The sequence below is a fragment of the Sinocyclocheilus grahami genome, unplaced genomic scaffold, assembly GCF_001515645.1.
Source record: "Sinocyclocheilus grahami isolate Dianchi unplaced genomic scaffold, SAMN03320097.WGS_v1.1 scaffold81.1, whole genome shotgun sequence".
NCBI lineage: Eukaryota > Metazoa > Chordata > Actinopteri > Cypriniformes > Cyprinidae > Sinocyclocheilus > Sinocyclocheilus grahami.
The window spans coordinates 39,761-65,633 of record NW_015505260.1 but is presented as its reverse complement, the minus strand read 5'-3'; the positions used below and the strand labels follow the sequence as shown (position 1 = coordinate 65,633).

General features: G+C 38.3%; 2 protein-coding genes across 2 annotated transcripts in view; one reads left to right on the top strand and one right to left on the bottom strand.

Moving 5' to 3' along the window:
- Positions 1-19,560: 19,560 nt before the first annotated feature.
- Positions 19,561-23,700, bottom strand: hsd11b1la (hydroxysteroid (11-beta) dehydrogenase 1-like a). The gene is made up of 7 exons (XM_016273822.1): positions 23,485-23,700; positions 21,744-21,874; positions 21,458-21,661; positions 21,033-21,126; positions 20,780-20,945; positions 19,948-20,537; positions 19,561-19,645 (listed from the first exon to the last, which is right to left on the bottom strand). The coding sequence occupies exons 1-6, from the start codon at positions 23,570-23,572 to the stop codon at positions 20,324-20,326; spliced, it is 897 nt and encodes a 298-aa protein (XP_016129308.1). The 5' UTR covers positions 23,573-23,700; the 3' UTR covers positions 19,561-19,645; positions 19,948-20,323.
- A 591-nt stretch (positions 23,701-24,291) lies between these two features.
- The window catches only part of LOC107586453 (MICOS complex subunit MIC13), a 3,629-nt gene continuing 2,047 nt past the window's right edge, over positions 24,292-25,873 (top strand). The window contains exons 1-2 of the mRNA XM_016273821.1: positions 24,292-24,466; positions 24,838-24,994. Coding sequence (XP_016129307.1) covers positions 24,438-24,466; positions 24,838-24,994 — 186 coding nt within the window. The 5' untranslated portion in view covers positions 24,292-24,437. The remainder of the gene's footprint in view (positions 24,467-24,837; positions 24,995-25,873) is intronic.

Below are 25,873 nucleotides of genomic sequence, written 5' to 3'. Positions count from 1 at the left end.
TTAGCAGCTGAGCTTTGGACGACTATAAAGAAGTGATTTTTTTTCTTTTCTTTTTTGGCAGAAAAGAGAGATTGGCTGGGAAGGCATGGGGCTGTATGTGTTAGTAATTTTAAAGTTGTGGGGGTCTAACTCCCACAATGCACTGGCAAATTCCTTTAACATATGGCACGTCAGGAAAGGGGTGGTTGACCTCTGGCCTCTCGAAAGTCTCTTGAGACGGCCTAGTCAGGCTGCATAAGAGATCTACCATCACTGCGCACGGCAAGACTCTGTGACTGGTATAACAATCACTTTCCATCTTACATTTCCCCCTAAAATTCCACTCAATGTCTTCATGACTTTCACAAAGAGGGATCTTTTTCTGCCATAGTCCCTGCATAGTTTCGCGACGCTTTGTTTCTCTGTGCAATACATAATTTCAACACATGTGATCCATTAAGGTAGAGCCAGGAGAAAGCACAGGAAACAGTCTCTCTGAAAACGTGTTACCCTCCTTTCAACTGTTTCCAGAGGCAGAGTGTCCCCACTGCCCCCCAACTACATCCTCACAGTATGATTTTTGAGCATTTAAAAAAAACAGTTTGGATGTCAAGTAATGACAGGGACAGATGAATGCCTTCTGCTTTTATTTTTATATGAACACATCATGCATCCAATGATTTCAAATTGCTCTAGCTGTGCTAGAATCTTTTGTGGTCCCATCAGATCGCCTGTCGATTAGATTGTACTTCCTAGCGATACAAATCATACTTCAGTCATAGGATTTTGAATAAGGCACTGCATTGGTCAACCATACTTTCAAGCCATATAGTGAACAAATGAGTGAAGAATATACAGAATTGAAATCCTGTTCTCTATTCATCTTATTTTCCATTGCCAAAGTAATCTGTTTTCTTTAAGGGTATGTTTACACAACAACGATGTACTAAAAACTGAAAGTTTTTTCCTTTGCGTCTTTGAAAAGTTTCGCGTACAGACAGCAACTTTGTCAAAAACGATTCCCATTCATGCAGATCTGTGAAAACAACTGAAAATGCTGTATTATTCATGCCAGGCCAGTAGTTGGCGATGTCACTTTGTAAAGAAACTCTATGCGCCTGTGCACATTCCTGTTGACTGAACATGCTACGCATGCGCATGACGTCTCCATTTTCACAAATTCACTGTTTTGTAGTTTACGCAGAGATGATAACAGTATAGTTTTCAAAAACTTGCACTTTGACACCCATTTTCAAAAGTTAGCATTTTCAGGCCCCCAAAATACCATTGTCGTGTAAATGAACGGCCAAAACATATAAAAAGTTTTCAGTTTTTAGTAGAAAACTTTGTAAACACCCCCTAAATGTATGAGATTTCTAATTTATTGGCCGCAATAGGTAAATAACAAAGTGCAATAAACGGTAAAACTATTTGCACTACAAACCAGTGTGTTTATGAATATAATAATAAATTAAAATAATATGATAGCAAATACCAGTTTGCAATATAGCAGCATAATGGACTGCTTTTGTACAAGTAAAATAACTGGAAGTGGATGACACACGAAGACTCGCACATTATAGTTACAAATGGCCATTCATGTTCTTAAATAAAAAAAAATAGGTTACTAAAGGTGATTTTACTAAGCCCTGCCCTAAAAGACGTTAAAGGGATAGTTCACCCAAAAATAAAAATTCTGTCATATAATTCTGTCGTTCCAAACCCGTAAGACCTTCGTTCATCTTCGGAACACAAAGTAAGATATTTTTGATGTAATCTGAGAGCTGTCTGACCCTGCATAGACAGCAACGCAACTGAAATGTTCCCAAGTCCAGAAACGTAGCAAGGAGATCTGTAAAATAATCCATGTGACATCAGGGGTTCAACCGTAATTTTACAAAGCTATGAGAATACTTTTTGTGCGCAAAAGAAAAAAAAAAGATTTTATTCAACAATTCGTCTTTTTCTCGTCACACTGTAGCGCCATTTTGGAGAGTATCAGCTGGACGTAAACAGCGAATGCTGTTCTGTGTCAGCTGTGTCACACAGATACGCTGTTTTCGTTCAGATCAAATCACAGCAACGTAGGAAACAGATCCGGCGTGACGCAGCTGACACAGAACAGCATACGCTGGTTACGCCCAGTGGATATTCTCCAAAATGGTGCTACAGGGTGATGCGGAGGAGACGAATTGTTGAATAAAGTCTTTATTTTTTTTTTCTTTTGCACACAAAAGTGATTCTCGTAGCTTCGTAAAATTATGGTTGAACCCCTGATGTCACATGGATTATTTTACAGATCTCCTTGCTACGTTTCTGGACTTGGGATCGTTTCAGTTGCATTGCTGTCTATGCATGGCCAGACAGCTGTCAGATTCCATCAGAAATATCTTAATTTGTGTTCCGAAGATGAACGAAGGTCTTACGTGTTTGAAACGACATGAGGGTGAGTAATTAATGACAGAATTTTCATTTTTGGGTGAACTAACCCTTTAATGACAAATCCTGCCTTAGCAACTGTTGTTGTTGCCCGCTATTTTCTCAGACAATTTTTTTTATATATTTAAATAATGAGAAGTGTATGCCTTTGTAGTGTCAATAGTGACTAAAAAGTTCACAGTACCATCGTGAATACGTTGGAGAAATGTTCGAAACAATTCTGTTCACCATAGCGAATTTTCAGAAAAGGTCTATTGCTTGAAGCACCACTAATACAGAAGTGACTTTTAAACCAAACAGCATTCTATTGGTCAACGTGGCAGTTTCCCATTTTGCGGGAAAAAACTTGAACCCGATGCGAAATCTGTGTGGGGAAATGTTTCACCCTTAACCAAAATTCTTGATTATGCAGATTCCTACTGGAAATTCATCAGATTTCACAGGTGACATTTCACCAGTAAATGTGTTACACTTTTTCACACTTTACACTTCTTCCGATTTAAACTCTCAAAACCATGTTACTGTGTAATTTAATATGTTCTTTAATGACATAATTAGATAAAACTTTGCAATGTCACCTATTACAGCTTATGCTAGAATTGTATCTAATAGTATGAATTACTTGCTAAATAGCATTTTCTAATTGAAAGATATACATAATTTAACAGATTCTTGATTTTGATGTTTTCTTTGTCCTATCAGTCAACTAATCCAACAGATGGCCACTCAGCTCTTGGTAAGGTCTGGATGACCTCAAAATGTATGTCAAGTATCTGGATCAGAGTTCTTCGAGAAAAACAGACAGCAGCATTCCAAAGGTTACAAAAATTGTAGGAGGTCTCTTTTCATCAAAGAAGTCATGCTTCCACTGCAAATATAATCAAGTGAACACGACCCTCGTCACCAACAGTCATAGATCGAATTGCGATTCTTCCAACAGGTGCATCTCCAAAGCGCACCCTGGGATCTCTAATTGATGGCTCTCACGATATCAAAGAGAGGACAAATAGTAGCTCAGGGCATTTCGCTGGAATTGATAGATCCGCGGGGTGGTAGAGGAAGGGTTTGAGGGTCAGTGTCAGGATGCATCCGAGGCCTTCATTATGCCAATGAAAGGGGCTGTGTTCGAGGCCTAGTTTGTGTAGACCCTGTGGGGGAGAAGATGCATAGGAGGTTGGTTGCAGGGTGTGAATGGGACAGCTGCGTCGGGGAGGATTGGAGGTCCCTTTGTGTCCTGCCAATAAAAATCTGCGACCAATTATCTGTGTCTGTCCCTCAAGTGGAATTCCAGGACACTTTTTAAAAGCACTTCGATTGGGGGGGAGGTGGAGATTTTGGCATCAGGAAAGCACAGATGGTGGGATTTCTTGGGTTGTGAAGCCCCCCTTTTGTTTAACACCTTTCCCCTATTGTGCCTTGATGGAAAGTTTGTTGCATTGGTCGAATTCAAGTTTACTGGAATGCAAGTTGTCTGCTGTCATGTCTTAAATTTAGTTTTTGACATAAACACAATCTCTGACAGCCATGTTTTAGGGCCAAGTTAAAAAGTCGCAATGTTAAAATGATCTCATAATAGACCTTTTTCCGTGAATAAAATGTTAGAATTACAAGATTAAATGTTATATTATTACGAGAATAATGTCAAAATTGCGATATTGAAGTAGAATTAATTCTCACAATGCAATGACTTTATACTTGATATCATAGTTGTTGTTTTCACAATTCAGTTCAATTTTAACGTGACACTAAAATGTTTTACTAATTCTATATTATGTTGTAGCTTAACAATTTTTTTAGGTACATATAAAAACTACCTGACTAATATCACTACTTTAATGTACTTTCATTTACTATTGATTCAGGTCATTTTAGTGGTGGTAGTAACTAAAGTGTTCAAAATAACTTTGAATAAGTTGTAGAAAGATTCGGAACAGTTCCATTCTCTTACACTAATGTGATAATTTGTAATTTCTTTCAAATTAAGCTTCTCTCTTTTCAGTTGACTGTAACGTATTTGGATTTATACTGATTTACAGTCTCTGCAGTTTTTCTCTTTATGACATTTTCACGTATTCTTGAGATCATAGAGGTTTTGTTGTTTGTTTATTTTAATTTGGCACTAAAAAGTTAACTAATTCTATATTATATTCTAGCTTGTGAGTTCAGTTAGGGATTGCCAATATTGATTAATCAACCAATCAGTCTTAAAGAAGCACTGTATGATTAGGCTGGTTTGGATGTGATGCTTTACATTATACATGTTCAATAAGTGTCCACCAGAGTTTATAGAATCCAAAATGCAGTTACTAACAATTCAGACTGAAGTAAAGTGTGCATTGTGAAAGTGAGTAAATGAAGAAAGTGGTTGCTAAAACCCATGTGCTAGGCATTAAATGTTAATTGCTGCTAAATTGCCAGTGTTTAGTACAGCCTTGTTAAGTATACTTTACTTTTTCCAATGAAATTTTTCATCTTTGACAGGTGAAATGGGCTTCATTGTAATTCCTCTGGAAATTGCCTCAAATTTGTTGTTTTTTTCCTTTGCAAAGATTCCATTTGTTGATATTATTAAAATAGTGTCAGAATCTATTTTAATTTACTGTATCTTCTGGATTATCACAAATAGTTTCTTAAGCACTTAAATGCATTTTAAGCACCAGCTAAATAAAGTTGTACAGCTTTAACTGCCACAAAACAACCTCCCTCTCAGTAATGATGGGTAAATAAACAAATAAAAAAAGACCAGCATGCATTTCTTTAATCCCCTCTAACATTGTGAATCTTATTTCCAGACTGTGATCCAGGGCTAATTGGAGGACTTTGGGTAAGGTATGTTGTGTGGGACCTTTGACCTGGTGGGGGTGGGGACTATTATTGAATAGGTATAGAATGACTGAGTCTCCGGTGACCCCGCTCCGACCTTTTCCCTTCGGTCCCACATGGTTGCCAATAGTGACGGCTCCGGTTGATCTTCACCTGTCAAAGCAAGACTTTGACTAAAGACTTGCAGCTTGGGAGGAGGAAACCAAAACAAAAAAGGAGGGAAAGAAAAAACAATGCATATAAACTGGCCTCTCACTGGCATGGCTTTTCAAAACAGAAATGCATGACTGGCCATCAGAGGTGAAACACATTCATTAGACGTGTATTTTCATGCCTGTTCACTTTCGATACAGTTATTTTTGCGTATTTTGTTTTTAAGCTGCTGTGTCATCTCCTTTTGAGTTATAAAATACATGTTCTGCATCAGCAGGTGTGTATAGTCGATAAAAGGCCGACTGCCAGCAGCCAAGGTGGCGAGCCTCAGCACTGTTTGGTGTTGTAACGGTATGGCATGTCTTTCACTAGCTTCTAGCGTGTTTTTCAAAGGCCTTTTCTTTGAAAACACGGGCAGTTGAATGATGACTTGTGTTCTTTCAACGCTAAACGGAGCTTCCTCTCACCTCTTGGATTTCATGACACTTTTTGTTCTCAAACTAGAATGCGTTTGAAAGGCAACAAAATGGCTAATTATCTCTTAGTAATTCTGTATTTATAAGTGCTAGTTCTCCCCAAAAAATTCAAGTGTAATGATGGAGTATGAAAAGTTTGTTCCAATGGTCTGTATTTAAAAAATCCTCTATGTTCATTTTTGTTTAGCAGGTCAATGATGTAAAAGAGTGTCTGTGATAACAAAAATGAAGGAACATCTAGTTTAAAAAACCGTGGCAAGTTGTGGTTTTGAGAAACCTTTATTCTAAGAAAAGTTTTAATGTAGTTCCAAAAATGTCATGTGGTATAACCATCAAGTAAAAAAAAGAAAAATCTTGAATTCACATGAGCATGCACATTTTAATCATTAAAAAAAAAACAAATACGTATTTCAATATAAAACATTATTTAACATCATGAATTATTAATTCATAATTAGCATTGTTTTTTGGAGGGGATGTACTACTTGACATTTTACAGCTAACATTGATTTGTCATAAAAAGGTCAAACTATCTGATATTTTAAGACTTATTGATGTTGACACACAATCATGAGGGTCCTCTGTGTGATGTCATTTCCGTTTATTTTATTTATTTATATATTTTTGGTTGCACCACATGTTTTTGCCCACAAAAGAATTAATTTTGCCCTGACAGTTTCAACTTTCAATGTCTAATAAAATATTAAAATAAATTCATAAATGAAAATTGCAATGAAACTATGGAAATAGCTCAGCGAATGCCATAGAAGAACCATTTTGATTCCCCAAAGAACCTATTAGTAAACAGTTCTTGAAATAACCTTTTTTTTTCTTAGTGTGAAGAACATTTTAATAATCTAAATAACCTTTTTTTCCACTATAAAGAACATGTGTGGAATGGAAAGATTCCATGGATGTTAAAGGTTCTTCATGGAACCGTCAATGCCAATAAAAAAACCTCTTTTTAAGAGTGTATAATGGGAAATTGGTTTTGTCCATCAGCTGTAGATTGGAATTTGAAGAGTGGGTGTTGCACTAAAAAAATGAATGTGAGCTTGCAGTCGATTATGGAGGGGAGGGATTTAAACAAACGAAATGATTGAAGTTAAACGACTGGATGTTAAAGGTTCTTCATGGAACCGTCAATGCCAATAAAAAAAACTCTTTTTAAGAGTGTATAATGGGAAATTGGTTTTGTCCATCAGCTGTAGATTGGAATTTGAAGAGTGGGTGTTGCACTAAAAAAAATGAATGTGAGCTTGCAGTCGATTATGGAGGGGAGGGATTTAAACAAACTAAATGATTGAAGTTAAACGAATTCACCGAAAGATTGAGTTTTGACATTTTGATTAAACATTTAAAAAAATGAAACCAATACATGGATGAATCGTTCACAATAAGATGGATAACATGCATTTACAAAAATAGATGGGTGAAGAGTGGATTTGAATTTCATGCCAACTTTAAAAGAATGTTTAGAAGAGGTGTATTCAAGTCATCGTTTGTATGAATGCTTTTTAAATGCATTTTTAATAAATCATAAAACATCACATCAGTGACCCCAGTTCTCTCAGAACGCTTGGAAAGTGTGGCTTATTGGACTTGAGAGCAAAAAAGGATGCTAACGAGCTCAGTCTTTCAGATATCACAAGTGGCCTCCTTGTAAAAAGCCAATAATCCTTACAGTTCTGGTTGAGTAGCTTAAGACCCCCCTTGATCTTTGGGAGGATGGGAGTCAAACATTCCAATCCCGGTGATCCCCTTCGGCGATCTCTGTTGGTGTAAAAGACAAATTGGGCCCAGATCCTTTTCCCCGGGAGTTTTATTTGCATTAAAAAGAGGTTATGAAAATAACTTTCTGTCTTGCCTTTGTCGAAGTTGAGGGGGCTGGGCTTGAGGAAGCTGGGGGGAGTCTACGTCTGGAGTAGAAGGATTGTGTGAGTCTTTTTGACAAGAAGCTGGCGATTCTTCTCATCTTGTTTGTTTCGCCAGACCTCAACAATTCCATCTGTTCATATATGCAGTCTATAAGGGGCGTCAGGAATGGAGGGGGCTACCTGTTAACAGTTGTGCTTTTATTCCAGGCACCCCAGGGAGGCAGCAGGCATGGTTCGCTGCTGCTTAAAGACTTGGCCGTGGTGCCAGAGACACATCTGGTCCGTTTGAGCCGTGCAGATTCTACTTGGAACCATCTCCATCTCAATGAACCGTCTGAAAGAATATGGCGCATGTAATAATGATCTCTTTTTCTTCAAATGGTCTCATCGTCAGAGCATTTGGACCGAGATGAGGCAGTGTCAACAGGAATATAATCTGGAACGAATTGAGCAAATTGTGACTCTGACTGGCAAATCTCAAGTTCCCAGTGTCTTTTCATGTAAACTGGCTGAAATACTGTGAAAGTTCTCAGCATGTACATGGCAAAAATCTAATGTCTTCAGAGACAAATTGAAGGGCCATTATCAGCCATTGTTTTTCCTGTTCTAAAGGCCATCTTAAAACAATTAATTCCCATGGCATCTATCGATCGATCGATCTATCTATCTATCTATCTATCTATCTATCTATCTATCTATCTACAGTATCTATCTGTTTAATCATTTGAAGTAGATCAAAAAAGTTTATCAAAGTTGTCCTAAGACAAGAACAGGTATTGTTTCGGTTTTAGGACTACATTGATGAAAGGTTTTGATCCACTTCAAATGTTGACTAGTGTGTGTATGTGTATATATATATATATATACAGTATATATATATTTTTTTTTTTTCAGCAGTGCTAATATTTCATTACATGGCAGTAAATGCTTTACCAGTCTCTGATTCCTTTTTCCAGGGCTCTTTAGAGTGTGAAATTGATTACTTTTTCTCCATCTTTGACGTCTCAGCTCAGGATAGTGGCTAGTGAAGGGTTTGGGGCCCTGCAGATTCTTTTGGTGCAATCCATTCATTTAAATTTAACCAAGGAGGAGTATTGAAGGATTGGTTTGGCTGATGGACCTCTTCCTAACAACTTTCAAAAGGTCATATTTTGGTTAGACAAAGTCTTACTAGCCAAAACATATACAATGATCTCTTGGTTGCACAGCTGAGCCATCACCGCATCTTTCAACAAGTACATGCCAAACCAGATTTTTGCCAAGAGTGGCGTTTTTATGTTACAATATGTGACACTGCCTGTGAAAACCCAGCTAAAGTAATTTTTTGTGATTTACTGGTCTCTACATAAATTCATCCTTCATAAAGATGTAGAACATTCTGTGAAAATATAGCCTTTATATCTTTAATATTGACTGAGTAAGGCCATGTCAAAAATTTAAATCATAGTGAAATTAATGGTTGAAATTAGAATTGAAATTTAATTCTAGATTCTAAATCTAATTGAAATTAGATTTTGAGACTTTACACTCTTAAAAATAAAGGTGCTTCACGATGCCATAGAAGAACCTTTTTGTCTAAATGGTTCCATAAAGAACCTTTAATATCTGAAAAACCTTTCTGTTTCACAAATGGTTCTTTGTGGCGAAAGAAGGTTCTTCAGATTATAAAAAGGTAAGGAAGAGATGGTTCTTTAATGAACCTTTGACTGAATGGTTCTTTGTGGAACCAAAAATGGTTCTTCTATGGCATCGCTTGAAGAACCTTTTGAAGCACCTTTATTTTTAAGAGTGTACCCTGGATTTCACAGGCAGGGTCACATATTTTATGACCATGTGACTGTTGTTTTTTTAGGCAACATGATGAAGCACATGCTCACATGCACCAAGAAGGTGCAACCTGATGTTCACGGACCTGTTCTAGTGCTGATGGAAGAACTGCGCTGTGACGCACACAAGATCTTGCGGTTGTTGCTTAAGAAGGAGACACAGTTCCATGTGGCCCTGGAGAGCCATGAAGCCGGATTTGCGCCATTCCTGGTCCAGTCCAGACAGAAGGGCCTGTCTGGAATGCAATGTGTTGGCCATCTGCTGATGGATGTTCACAGCCGCTCTCCAAAGACCAAACACTCGCCTGAGAAAGTCCACATCAGAACACCGGATGGTGGCAGCTGCCCAATTTTGTCATCTCCTTGCCATACATCTGAGAGCATAAAATGTGGAAACTCATTCTTTGGTTGATTTATTGATTTAGTAATCAGTCCGAACCAACTGCTCGCATGAAAACTAGGTCATGCCGAAAGCCAAGGACACAACAGTGACAGTTTTGTCTGTGAATAAGGTTGCTCTAAGAAATATGCGACTTTTATCAACACCGAGTTCATCGGGACACGCTCGGGTGACGGAATGAGGATGGAAGAAGATGAAAGACGCTTTCTCTCTGATCCTTTGGTTCGCTCTTATTGCCTCCTCAGCGTTCTCCTGAGATGAGGGTTATGGACTACAGAGAGGTTGAATTTGGCTGCACTCCAGCCACATCTGCTGTACTGCTGTTGCACTTCTCTCTCTTGTATTTTTACACTTACCGCTCTCGTTTTTTGCAGCGTGTGCACACTCTTTTTCAGGCTTTAGCAAGACACTAATGACACGTTGCCTATGGATTAGAATTGAACCATGGCGTTCCTTTATTTGCTGATTCAGTTAGGTAGATGGCAGGATAAAAATGGTAAACCTAATAAGTTTGAGAATGCTTTATGGATGTAGTTTTATTTGTTTTTTTCACTTCTTATATTTCTGTCTTTGAAGCTGTAAGCCAACACTACTTTACTTTCCACTTTTTTTAAGACTAACATATCACTTTTTAAAAACAAAATTTTTGTACATTTCAGAACAGCAATCACTCAGCTTTTCCTGTCTTCTCTCTAATGTCGATATCAATAATCCCAATTATGCCCAGATTTTACCCAGAGATGTTGTAATTTAAAATAAATTGGCCACATCCCATAGGAAGTTAAATTGAAATGACAGGAAGTAAAATGTATTGCAACAAAACAAAAATAATTACTTAACTAATTTTGACTTTTTTGACAAATAACAAATTAATTGTAAAATTTTTCCTTATATGTAGAATGAATTTTCTCAATTGATTTGACATATTTCTCTACAATATGTATAATTCGCTATACTATGACCAGTAATTTAGACATACAGCATTACAAAAAGTCCATATCTTTTCAGAAAACTTTATGAAAATATTGACATTAAATTTAGAATTTCAAATGTCATCATATTTGCTCCCTCAAATACCTAAAAATGTCAAATGATGTATTTTAAAAAATTTTGTTTAATTTTTATTTATTAAATATCCAAATATAAATGTGTTCACAAAATAATAATAATAATATTTTTGTTTAAAATGTTTCTTTTTTTTAAGATAACTTCATGAAAATATTGACATTAAATGTAGAATTTCAAATGTCATTATGTTTGCTCCTTCAAATACCTGAAAAAGAAATTAATTTAAAATGATTTTTTGTTTAAATTGTATTTATTATTTATACAAATATTAATGTGTTCACAAAATAAATGCTAAAATATAATAATAATAATAATTTATAAAAAAAAAAATTCAGATAACTTAAATTTAGATTCTCAAATGGCATCGTGTTTGCTACCTACAGTATATAAACTTCTGATGCAAAACCCTTTAAGTCCGTCTAAGATTTTTCTTTTCTATGAGCCTTTTTTATCAGGATCCTATATAAATAACACTGAACAGTTTTGAAAATAAGCCATTCAATTACTGAATAACCTTTTTTTTTTTGCCATTAAAGTGAAATTACTGAACCTAAACATAGGAGCCTTCATATAGATGATGGTTACAGGTGGACATTTAAATTTCACAAGCTAATTGACAACCAACCAACATATAAAGATACACCTTAATTAAGGTATAAATACCTATAGAGAGTTCAGCAGCTCCATGTGGATGTTCATATTCTGGAAAGAGAGGATGAATAACAAGGACACACTGAACAGAGGGAGGTGTGTGTATGTCTGTCTGTCGGGAAGAGAACTATAGCTGGGAAAAGGAGAGTAAAAACAAGGCCCTGTCAATTAGTTGCATCTAATCAGTGACTGTTTAATAAGACACATCTCTCTCTCCCTCCAGCACTGTGCTTGAACCTGCCCTGGATGCCAGCAGCAGACAATTATAAACCTTGTGAGTGCTCACTGTACAGAGAGGGGGGACGGACGGAGTCGTGCACTGAACTCCTGACCCTCTTCACACACCAAGCGTCTGTTGTGGACTCCGGGAGGTACAAGATGGGTCACAGCAAGCTGTGAAGGGGAGAACGGAGGTGGGGTAGATTGGGGCATTGGAGGGGGTGGATGGAGGAGAACAGTAGCTACTGTGTAGAGAGATTACCCTGCTACCGTGAAAGCTAAAGCCGCAGCTGAGGTGGAGTGTATATATGCCATATCATTGGTAAACAAGTTAGTGATCAGATTGTTTATGTTCTGCGATTGTTATTTGCAGTACTTTAGGTTCCTCTTATTAAAAGAATAATTGACCCAAAAGGGGGTATTACTGATGTATTTTGTATCGTAAAATAAAACATGAAAAGAGCTTGTGTGAACCACAAACCTTGTTTTAAGCATTTAATTACAACCCTATTAAATTAAAAACCTATTGACTTCAGGACAATGGAATTGGAAATGCTAAAATGCTAATTTCTGGATTTTGGCATACATAAATAGGTCATCCCCGCAGCACTATATAGTTGTTATTTTAATTTTCTTCATGAAGATGCCCATTTTTGGCCCATCCTGTCGCCCCGTCCTAAATTCTTATTGTTATATATTAGCAAATATGCACATTATAATGAAGACAAAATACATGTCGATCCAAATTCGTAGGACTTTCTTTCTACAATGAAACATAAGAGATATTTTGAAGAACATTGGTAACCAAACAACATGGGTGCTCACTGAACACGGGGCATTTACACGACACCATTTTCAACTAAAAATGGAAAACGTTTTATGCATTTTGGCCATTCTTTTACACAACAACACCGTTTTGGGGGCCAGAAAACGCAAACTTTTGAAAACAGGTTTCAAAGTGCAAGGTTTTGAAAACGATAGGCTACTGTAATCATCTCCGTGTTGACTACAAAAAGGCAAATGTGTGAAAACGGTGACATCATGCGAGTGTGTATAACGTGTTGTATGCGTGTAGTGTTTCCTTACAAGGTGACATCGCTAACTACTGGCCAGGCATGTATAATACAGCGTTTTAGTAATTTTTACGTAACGATGATCATTTTGACAACATTGTCGTCTGTACGCAAAACTTTTTTTTAAAAACGCAATGAAAAATCCTTTCTGTTTTCAGTACATCATTGTTGTGTAAATGTACCTTGAGACATTTTTCAAAATATCTTAATTTTGGGGTACACTATCCCTATAATAAGTGAACTCCGCATGGAAGTGCTTTTTAATGTTTTGTTATGCTCAGGGCAATATTAAAATGTTTTATAAAAAGTGGATATTTATGGAAACATCTGCATTAAAAGGTCACTAAGCTTATTTATGACACTATTTTTGGTAATCAACAACATGTTAGAGCTTAACGTATATATTGTCGGTTTTACTGTTTTTTGTTTTATGTGGTTTTACTCCCACAAAGTTCACATAATTATCTCGCAAATCATCATAAATCAGTTCACAGCTGCTCTTTGTACAAGTCCAAAGCCAATGGCAGTGGATGTCTAAACAATTTCAGGGTCATCTTTAGGAAAAAAACAGGTTGCCTGTGAAAGGTTCGAGTGTGTGTGTGTGGGGGGGTCACAGTGCCTTCATGCATAAATGTATGAATACATGCGGTCAGAATTCACGGAACAAGATGTGAATAAGATACCAAATTGGTAGATCCTGTGCAATTGCTTTTTATGCTGTCGTTTGCATACACTTTGAAATTCGTCTTCTGGGGGAATCGCTCCCAGATGTTGAATATTTTCGTTAATCATTTCCATTGGTCCGCTCTCGTGCTGTGTGAGGTGACACGCCGTCTTCAACCGACCATCTCTTTGTTTGTCTCTAAGACATATGTGAAGATTAAGCTATGTATAACTATTCCAGATATAAAATATTTAGAATACTTTGATACATTGGTTATGTATAAAGTGAGTAAATGTAAATTAGCGACCTATTCTTGACAGTCTTCATGAGCTCTTTCTTCTCTGCCTGACCTTCACATCATCCTTTTATACTGTCTCATGATTCACTGCACCAAACAACACTTGTCAACCAACCTCTTTCTCTGTCTGTAGCTTTGTCTTTCTCTCAGCCTCTTTCTATCTTCTCCTCACCTTCCTGGAGAGGTCAGCTAGGCCCCAGACAGGCAGACACAGCGCTTCACACGACACACACTTGGGAAATTCCACCACGGCACAAAAACAGATGCAAGAGGAGGGGAAAATGCACATTTTGTCTCGCTGTAGCCAGCAGTGAAGACCTAGTTGTCCCTGTCATATGTTAAAAATACTTATTTCTACTAGTTTTAAAAATATAGAGCATATAATGAGGTTTACATTTATTCACTGAGCAGAAGCTTTCAAGTTTAATATTTTAACAGTGTGAGTATCTCATGTGAAAGTCCTACAGTCTTTGGTGTTCTGCAAGATATATTCACCTGATAAAGTCTAACCATTTTTGTCATGATCACAATTACAGACTCTGCAGTTCACTGTCATCAGCAAAAAATGTCATGCGTTTAGAACCAAGACTAGACAAGGTTAATTTGAGGTCACATTTCCCTTTTATACTGTGATCTTCACCGATGATCAACTGATCCCACATTGACTGTGAAGATGTGGGCATGTTCAAGGGTTTAACCCCATTTGCCCTCTCTTTTATTTAGCCTGCTGATTTATGAGACCAGGCAAAGAAGAGAAACAGCCGTGTCACTGACATACGGTCAACAAAATGACCAAAACCAGCATGGTGACGCCCACTGAAGCCTGTAAAAAGATACACCTTAATTAAAGCCTATGTGAAGCCTATGTGCTGAGCATGTGTGTGTGCTTTATGTATTTGCTATCATTGCTGTGGTTGCTAGGGTGCTCAATGTTACTTTGTAAAAAAAATAATATATATATTTAATTCCACTACCCTGTTTCTCGCAAAAAAACAAAAAAAAAAACGAAACATCTGTTTATTATAATCTTTCTGCAGTTTTGTCATCTTCCACTTTAAATGCTCAAACCCTTTAAAGTCGGGTGGATTCTGATTGGCTGTCAGTAGCCCCTTTCACACAGTAATACCAGTAAATTGTCATAAAAGTACCGGAACAACGAGCTGTTCACCCAGGCAATGATGTTCCATCTTTTTACCAGTAAAGCACCATTCACACATCACTTTCAAAACTTCTGTGACATCATTAATCAGAAATGCCCAGAGACTTTTGGCCCTGGCCCAAAGGCCACCCTAAACCCTCACGGTCATCCTCTAAGTCTGCACTTTCATGACGTAATGCCACTTTGACTGCCGGGTAGAAGTCGGCTGCGTAGCTTGCATGCTCAGCAGAAGAGCTCATCGAGGGCACATATAGGGGGCACACGAGAGCACCCTTCTGAAAGCTAAAATGACGAATGGGACTCATGGATTTAACAGACATGCGCATGCAGCAGCCATTGTAAGTCCTTAAGACCGAAAAGTGCACATGAAGTGTGCCATTTTGGACAGGGCCATAGACGACTTCCAACCGAACTACACAGCTCTGTGTAAATGCGTCATCTGCATCAGAATGTTATGATTGGCCCAGAGTAAACGTCTTACGTCAGCACGTTCTGAACTCATATGTGCTCATATACCGGTAATCTCGGGTGTGTCTCAATCAGCTCCCTAGCTCAATAGTCAGGGCACTGATCAGGGAGTCGGCCATTGTAAGGGCTGTCTCAATCGCAAAATCCTTCCAGTGCACTGGAACGTTCGTAATATTACAACAAATTTACCGGTATTTTTGAAAAGGTCCTGTTCACACATAATCTCTTAATGGTAATTTACTGGTAATTTACCGGTAAAGACAGTATGTGTGAAAGGGACTATTGTTTTTATTGTTCATCCACTCGAAAAACATTTTGAAAGCGATTTCAAGGATATCAATACTCTGTCATTATCATCATGGTTGTGGTGTAGACTCCGCTATTCTCTTGAATTAAAATTATTTTAAAAACTTATTGTGACGAGTGGGGCGAGGCCGAGAGCCGTGGGAATGGAGCGAGGCCAGTGGAGTTAATGATAATGAGCGACACCTGCACCACTCACCGGTCTTGAGTCCCACGGAGGAGCTCCGGAAGGATAAAAGGAGGAGTAGTGAAGGACGAGAGAGGATCAGGCCTGGACTTTATGTTGTGTTTTGTGTGCGGCAGTCGTCTGCGAGGGGCTGCCGCCTTACTTTCATTTTGTGTTTGTTTATTTTATTATTAAAGTCTTTAAATGTTCGCCGGTTCACGCCTCCTTCTTCCCGATCTGCAATGTTGTTACACTTATCTTCATAGTTATCGTTAACACCTTGGTTTATACTGGACATCCGTTTAGTCAGTTCACCCCCTTAGTGATTGGGTTGTGTTCAAATCCAAAATGCTTACCAAACACCTAACTAAAGGAAGTCCTTTAACCAATCACCCCACCGCAATGGCAACCCCTACCCTTCCCCTCTCTTCTGCTCCAAACGAAATTCTTTGGAAAGTCATCTTATATCACCCTTTGAACGTGCATTGAACTGTAAAACCACCCCATTGGAAACAAAATAAAGGGATTGAGGATGGGAGGAGAGGGGCGAAGGAGGAGAATTATAATTCTTTGCAGGCCTTCGGTATTAACCCAAACACCATTGCTGTCAGCGGCTCCGGGAGGGAAGCGCAGGGGCCAAACATTCAGTGTTAATTGGCACTTTGTAAGCTCCGAGCCTTCCCTTTGTGAAAGGCGGAGGGGATAGGAGGTGTGGGGGGAAAAGAGAGAGAGATAGAGAGAGAAAGCCAGTTCTTGTTCTTGCTGGGCCTTGTTGAGGGTATTTACGGTTCACTTCTTATCCTTTGTTAATTGATCTTTCTCCTTTATGGAGAAAAAGAGACAGGGAGAGAAAGAAGAATTCATCTAGCCCCCCAAAACAGAAGGGAAAGAGAAGGGCTAGGGTATAAAAAAGATGCGTAATTGTGCATGGGACTTCATTAAGCTCAGAAACAGGGCGGAAACATGTCGAAATAATGCCTACAAACACATTCAGACTCACGGCAGATGCCCCCTAATTATTTAATCAATACATCACCACAAATACAAGCCAACAGACAGCCAAACAAATGATTCATGTAGCAAGCAGGAAAAAAACAACAAATAAACCCAAATATCCTTTCGTTGTTCGTCACATCCAATGAAGTACAATCACTGCCCGGAAACTCACCCAGAACACCTAAAATCTGTAAAAAAAAAAAATCTGTTTTGTAAACTAGATGAACTGATTCACTGAAAAGGTTTAACTCATAAGAGCAATTTTTCACAAATCAGATGTTGTGTCTAGATAGATAGATAGGTAAATAGATGGATGGATGGATGGATGGATGAATAGACAATTAATGCCTCATTCAGAATGTTTTTTTGAACTGGATCAAATGATTCTTTGAAAAGACTCATTACAATAATTATTTTACAAATAAGTCGTTGCTACATCTGTCTAGATAGATAAAGAATAGATATGAATACAGTGAGTTGACCTCGATAATGATGAATCAATCTAACTTGTCAACATAACTTTCAGACTGCTTTGGTGAACTAGACCAACTGATTCACTAAAAAGATTTGACTCTTAAGAACAATTCTTTCATGAATCGGATATTCTGTCTCTGTCTGTCTGTCTGTCTGTCTGGATAGATAGATAGATAGATAGATAGATAGATAGATAGATAGATAGATAGATCATAACTTTAATTGCTACTAGTGCAGAAATTAAGAAGCACAGTCACACACACACACACTCACACACACCCACCCCTAGTGTGTTTGGATCTGGGTGAAGCGTCCTAATTAGAAGGAGGGAGGTAAAGGGCTGCGACTTTGGTTCGCTTCACAGCTCTTGTGGCCTCCTCCTCCCTTCTGCTGAGTGTGTAAACAATAACAGTGGCCGCTCTGAAAGGACACAGGTGTCAACCATTGTGTGCTTTTTGAAAAGCATGGAGAGAGGGAAGTTAGGAGGCTAGAGGGTGGGCTAACACACCCTTTTCATCTAACTGCAAACACCCCCTCCAGCGTCTCATCGCTTGACTAGTACTGTCTCACATCCAGTGAACAGGACATCTGGGTCCAGAACAACAGTGGTTCTGTTTCTAGATTCTGCTAATTGGGAATATTGGGTGTCTTTTTAGGGGGTCTTTTCTATATTGCCTAAAAGATCCAGGTTTTGACTTTGTTTTCCTGTTTTCATACTTAATGTTCGAATAATGATCGAAAAGTAGTTTGACCAATAACGTGCAGGCATTGTACATTATCGACCAATCGTGGCACGTGAGAAGGTGTGATCATGGTACTTTGATGTCATAACACCGATCGGGCTGCGCAGCGTAAACAAAGCCAAAACCTGGATATTTTAGGTAATATAGAAATCCTCTCCAGGATGTGTCCGGGAAAAAGGTATGGTCACCCTTTTCAAAGTGTAACTTTTTTCTTAAGATTTTAGTTTAAAGATGTTTGGATAATATGGAAATATGTTTTTGTCTAACAAATCTGACTAGATCAAAAACCTAGTTAGATGGTGTGTTGAATCGAGAATGGTTTCATTTGTGAATGAATCATTAACATACTGTTCAGATTGTTTTCATGAACTGGATCAAGTGATTAATTAAAAAGAAAATTCTTTCACAAATCAAACATAGATAGATAGATAGATAGATAGATAGATAGATAGATAGATAGATAGATAGATAGATAGATAGAGTTTATTCAGTTCATGTTCATGGTGATGCTGGAGAGGGTGGGGGATTTATTGCTCAGCATTAGGAGCTCTAATCTGTTGCAGGTGTTCCTGGCTGCTATCCCAGCCAGACGGGCCCGTTCCTTCCCCCTGGAGGCCCCATCATGAGAGTGTATGCGGGCATGTGTGGGTGTGTGTCTAAGAGAGAAGGGGAAAGTGTGAGTAAAAAGAGATAGGGTATGCGTAATGCATAAGGCAGTGCACGTTAAGCAGGAGGAGGTTCTGGCTTGGATTTCTCCTCTTAAACCCAGTCAAGTACATGAGAATTGATACAGCCTGGCGTAATTTCAGTTCATGTAGCTCTTCTGTGAATTCAGTATGACCCACCCATGATAATTGCAGGGAATTAATGTGGAATATCTCTCTAATGAAGGACTCACTCAGAAGTGAAAAGTCTTAAGCTTGGCGGTCATATAATCAAACCACCTACTGGTCAAACTTTTGAGACGGTGAAAGGGGAACACGTGCACGCACTAGTTTGTTGTCGCTATTATTAAGATACTGCTGCCCTCTTCCGGACATATTGTGTTACAACATCCAAATGTATTCTGTTTGGTGCAAATAGCAATATTTTTTAGAGGTTTAACTTAACTCAGGGTTGTGATTATACCCTCAAAAGTGTGATAGTAGTCTGTAAATCAGCACAGATTTTGTGTTCTTAAGATAGTACCTGATTAGCGCATGTGTAAACCATCAAAATGTCTTGAAACCTCTCATTATCTAATTATGTACGCTGTGAATGTTAGTTTTTATCAGCAATAAAACTCAAGCGGCAAGCTTTTAGTGGAACGTCTTTATTGTTGAGTCTGATACAACGGGTCGCGTAGAAATATCGCTAGTGTAAGCTATAACATGAGGTAAGAGTGATTTCCCTGTTGAAAAAACCAGCATATGCTGGTTAGGTATGTTTGGACGCTGGGATGCTGGTTTAAGCTGGTCCTTTGCTGGTTTAAGCTGGTCCTTTGCTGGTTTATGCTGGTCCTTTGCTGGTTTAAGATGGTCCTTTGCTGGTTTAAGATGGACATTTAGCTGGTTTATGCTGGTCCTTTGCCAGCACATGATCAGCATAAACCAGCAAAGGACCATCTTAAACCAGCAAAGGACCAGTTTAAACCAGCATCCCAGCGTCAAAACATACCTAACCAGCATATGCTGTTTTTTTCAACAGGGTTACTGAGGTAAAGTAGTTTAGACTATGCAGACAAAACATCTGTCGTTTTAAATCCTGAATAATTACATGAAATATGGTTTTAACAGACTTTACAAACAGTAAAAAAAAGTGATTGTAGTTTGTGAACATATTCAAATACAGTGTTTAAACTCTTTAAATCTCCACATCAGCAATATGTTCTTGATAAATTACTACAAATCACCTTAATCATAAAGTGTTTCTCAGCAGGTTGAATGTTATTTCATTATAAAGCTTTATTCTTGGTCTTCAACAACAGGGAGAAGAACTCTCATCACCCTCATGAGCACCAGGGCTTGGTGTGTCAGAGCACATGCGTTAACCGCTAATGCTCTGCTCAACACATAGACTCCCATTAAACTCAGCTTCCAGTAACTGGTTCCTTATTAACTTGTGGATTATATGTGTAGGAGTTTTGAATTGTCTGGTCCCTCAAGTATGGGAACCAATCCCTGAAGAGACAGGCGTAGAATGTGTACCAGGGGTAAAAGGCCTCAGACTGGCGAGATGCTCCAGCTTCGATAATGTGCCAGGCGGCTTCGTCTGCAGGGTAGGCGCTCATGTTGATGTAACCTCTGCATTAAGCACATCAGAGATATGAAGAATGAGCCTTTTATCTGCAACTCGAGCGGTCATGAGTGATATGGAATGTTTGAGTTGCATAAGTGCAATTTATGACCACAAATTAGACTTTGTCTGCCCATATGTTCTTTAGTAACTAGTGCTGAGCTAGTACCACTAGACAAAAACTTAAACTTTACAGTATTGCATTTATCAGCATAAAGAACCAAAGATCTTGATGTTAGCCTGTTCTTACTTGATTTTCTCCATGGCGCTATCTGTGTCGATCAAGCCCAGTGTGCAGATGGTTATGGACACATTGCTTTTTTGCATTGCTAGCTCATGCTGAAGGCCTCCAAAGAAACCATTTAGTGCAAACTTAGTTGTGGCATACGGCAAAGCAAAGGGGCCACATATTTTTCCTGTGGAAAACAGTTGGGCGTTATTCCAGCATCTGTTTGTTTGTTAAACCAGCGACAATTGTGAGAAAGGTGTCAGATTTCAATCACCTAGCAGGGAGGAAACAACAACTATTGACCCTTTACTCTTTTCAAGGGTTGGCAATGCTTTTTGAGTCATCTCTGCATAACTGAGAAAATTCACCTATAGGAGAAATGAATGAATGACTAATCAATTATATATATTTGTTAGTTTTACACCATATATGGCATCAAAACTAGCAGGTATAGTTCACCCAAAAATTTGAATAAAGATGTCAAATCTTGATGTGTCATTTTTGAATATAGGCTACAAGTGTGCCTGAGATTTGAGAGCTACAGTGCTTTTGCACTCACCCATTCACTTTAACTGAATTAAAAAATAACAGTTTTGAAAGTAAGTGAGTAAATAATGACAGAATGTTGATTTTTGGGTGAAATAACCTTTTATGAAGTTGCTATTGTCAATACAAATCGTTTTCATTGTGATTTGGCACCTCTAGCAGCCATCGTGTGTGCTCCACATTTCCATCCCACATTCTGTATGGACTGGGCCCGATGTGGTTCAGAACCAGGTAATCCAGACCCCCAAGCTGTTCGATGGCGTACTGCACCACATGGTCAGCATCAGAGGGCTTTGCCATGTCCGCAGGGATGAACAATGCCCTTTGAGCCCCCATTTCCAAGCACTTGCTCACAACCTGAGTTGAGATGAATCAAATGAAGCAGTCATATATCCTTGAATCATGTAAATGATGAATGAAGGAAGAAAACTCAACTGACCTGTTCTAGGACATTTCCTCTCCTCGCTGTGATAACGAGTTGGGCTCCTAAACGGGCATAGTGATACGCCAACTGCTCACCGATGCCAGTACTGGCACCGGTCACCAGCACCCTGGCACCTTTCAAGGACTCTAAAAAAGACACAGTTCATAGTATGATGTTGACTATGAGGCCATTCACCCAGAACGCGAGACGCAGGCAGTCGAATGGGGAAAAAAGGTCTCGAGTTGAGCACCACATTTGCTGTATGCTGTATCATACCTGTATCATATGTATCATACCCCAAAAATCATGCGCATTGGTCAAAACATGTCTGTCTAGCACGTTAATGTAGAAAAACAATAGAATGTTGCATAAGATGCATATAAGGCACACAAAAAGGGAGACACTTTGGGAGTTTCAAAGTCGTCATTTGATTGGTTGAATTCTACAGGATTTCCAAGAGATGTGTGTGTCTTTAATGGTCTGCCCTGGAAACAAAGCCGTGACTACAAACCTCCTTGTGGAGGAAGAACGCCATTGTGTTTACAACTGTAACAATGAGTGCTTTTAGGATCAACTAAAGCTGGATTTTCAAAAGTATGTGAAGTTCACTGAATAGACTCTTGATGACTAAAGACAATGTTCTTGAATGGCTTATTGCATGCCAGTTTAGTTATTGTAGGGACACCGACTTACATTTTCATGTCACTAAACATGATGCTGAACAAAACAAACATTGCTTTACATGTCGTTCAGGTAGCCTCTTGGGCGATCCTTGGCCAATGAAAGCTGCTATGGAGTCCAGAACTTCTGTTGTTAGTCTGAACGTCTGGCTTTGCTAGACTACGCCCAGTGTAGACATTGTATACAAGATAGCCTATAGTTATTGCATAAAAGTGTCTCATAACGCTATAACGGTGTATTTAATGTTCATAAAGGTCAAATGACAAATCCTGCTTTTTAAGCTTTCTAGGGTTATCACAGTTTATCAGTTCGTGAAAAGATTTTATGTATGGCCTTTTCCCATTAGTCACATCCATTATGGGTAGAAAGTTATATTAAACTTCTCCAATAGCCTCTCTGTACTCCAACAAAGGCACTGCGGTGTAATTATTTTGAGGTTAAAACCATTTCTGTGGTACAACTACTGCAGGACAGAGATGCTCCCTTTGCTTGTCACACATCCTTAATTGTATAAATGCCATTGTGGCCAGGTAAATTAAAGCCTTGACTGATTTTTGGTGGGGTTTTTGGCAACGGTATTCACTATTTATGCATACATGAGCAAATATGTGGTGATAATCATCCTGCAAGTTCATGTTGATGACCATCAAATGTTAGACATCAAGGATTATTTATCACATTGCCAAATGCAGAAAATCCATTTTCAATGACCTTAATGGGAGATGAAGTGCAATAATCAACTCTAGCCTATATTAAAACTGTTATGAATGGGCCAGTTCAGTAGAGTTCAGGTCATGTTTCTTTTTTAAACACACTCGCCCACTCACTTGCACCTATTAAATTGATGAAATGTAAGCATATAATTTAACGTTTAATTCAAAAACAATTTTAGGTAGTGGCATATGTGTTTTAAATAGAAGGGAAGAAAGAAAGAACAAAACAAATATTTCCCCTAAATCCTGGTTTGACTAATCACGGGTCTTGCACATGCATTTAATGTGGTATTACAGGTTATTTGAATATCATTTTTTTTATTACAGCACACGTAGATAAACAGAAAGGCGGTCGTACTCACCTTCATTAAATGACGGAGCGCTCCATCGAAGCGCAATAAAAGCGACGCTTATGCTGCACAGCAGCAGGAACTTGCCATAAAGATTCATTTGAAGAAATCTGTGAAAGGTGAAGAAGCACAGCTTACAGAAATATGAAGTTGAACCGATCAACTGTCAAAATCAGTAGTTTTTTTAACTACAGAACCAGCATAACCGGATCATGTGTTTAAAAAAAGGTGGAGCCATATCAAAGTACAATCCCATGTATGTGGCGCAATCTTGGGAGCAATAAACACACACTGTCCGGGGGTATTAGCAATGGTTTTCGTTTTATTTCAAATTATGTTTTAATTAAGTTGTGATTTTTCGGTCGTGTGTGCGTGTGAGTGTGTCAGAAAATGACTGGCTAGGAAATAAAACCCGAAAGTCAAAGGTTATTAGATTAATTTTCAGTACGTTAAACTATAACTTGGCTTTTAAGTTAATAGAGGGATCCTGTTTACTCAATCACAGTAGGCCTATTACATGAAATTAAGTCTTTTTATTGATTCATACAATTAATTAATGATACCAAAGACTGTAGAATACTTAAATGGACTTTGATGATACTGAAACAAACGGCTGACAGCAAGTTCAGTGATGATTATGGCGGCACATTCATCGAATAAATAACACAAAATTTCTATTAAAGTAACACTTGCAATCGTCTACTTTTAATTATTTAGATTTTTTTTTTAATTACACATAACACATATAACTTGTTTTTATGTACCCGACGTTTATTTTGTCGAACGTGCGGATAGTGAAAGTCCTACTGCATTCAAAGCGAGCTTTATTGCTACCAGCTCGTTCTGCAGGCGCAAATGCCCTTGTCAATGGAGTTCGCTGTCAAGTCAGAGCAATACAATCTATTCTAAAGTAGGGGTTTATTTCACAGTTTTGTGCTTAATAGCATACTATTGCTTTTAGGACCATGGCTGCAAAGATTTTGCCTGTAGTCAAGTAAGTGTTTTTGCGTTGTTGCATATGGAGCTAATTAGCAGTTCGCTTCAAGTGTCTGTTTGGGCTTGGGAGTTATGCTGAGTGACATATTTGTGCATTATTATATTTTGTATAGTTTATCATTTTTATATTATAAATTAAATTAGCATGTATTTGAGTAGCTATCTTCATGGTAGATTAAGGGGAGCTAGTTCGCTAGTAAGTATAGCAAGAACTTAAGCTGTGCAAGTTAAATATTGGCTTTTTGTTGAATTAAAATAACCATATAGTTTGTGTCACAATAACCCAAGTAGTTTGTAAATAACTGCTGTTTTATCTCAATGTGGCCTTTTGACTTTGAATGACTGAATTTGTGTTGATGTATGTTTCAGATTTGCAACAAAAGTGACCATTGCAGGTGGCGCCCTGTATGTTGCATATGATTCAGGACTTCTTGGAGATAGCAAAGAGGGATCGGTCACCTTGGGTCGAGCTAAAGCTGCCATCCCACCTGCTGTGGAGGAGTGGATGAAGTACTTTGGCTTTGAGGTATGAAAAGTCCTGAAACTGAGTGTATTAATGAAACCTAAAAGTAGAGCCTGTGACTCTACTTAAGAGGTAGTACTTAAAAAATATATATAGGTGACAGCACTGAATTCATCAACTAAACCATACCCTATATTCATTTACAGAGGCGTGACAATGGAAATAAGAGTACACTGCTATTCAAAAGTTAAAATTAAATTATAAATTGATGCTTTTATTCAGCAAGGATGTGTTAAATTGATCATGTGCATCCAGCTCATGTATTTTATCCCTTTGCTGGGTCCTAGGCTGGTAGTAAGTTTTAGCAGCTGTTGGCTGTGCTGACCTGCAGCATCTAGCGAAGTGGTTTAGTTTACCACAGTTGTTGCAGCGTTTGTTGTATGCAAAACATTTACTTTTCTCTGAAGAATGTTGGCCATTACAGTTTGAGCAACGTGTTTTCTGCAGAGCACATACCTCTGTGTCTTTTCTTAGCTCTCTCATGCTCCTCTCTGACTGTTCGTGCAGCAATCATATGTTAATTGCCAAGTCCCGGGTGAGGTTTTTTTCACGGAGTAACTGTTTGCGAATGGTGTCATTTTCTATACCGCAAACTATACGGTCTCTAATGAGATCATCCTGCAGAGATCCGAATTCACATTTCTTTGCCAGGATTTTCAGCATTGAGACATAGGCTTGTACATATTTGCCAGGTTTTTGGACAGCGGTATTAAACGCATGTCTATCCATGATGACGTTTTTTGCGGGTAAACACAATTCAGAGAATTTCGTTAAAAGTACCTCTGGATCCTCATGATCTTCATCGTCCGCATACACAAATGTTTCAGCTTTATCAACCGCTTCAGGACCGGCTAGGTTTAACAGTGTGTAAGCTTGTACTTT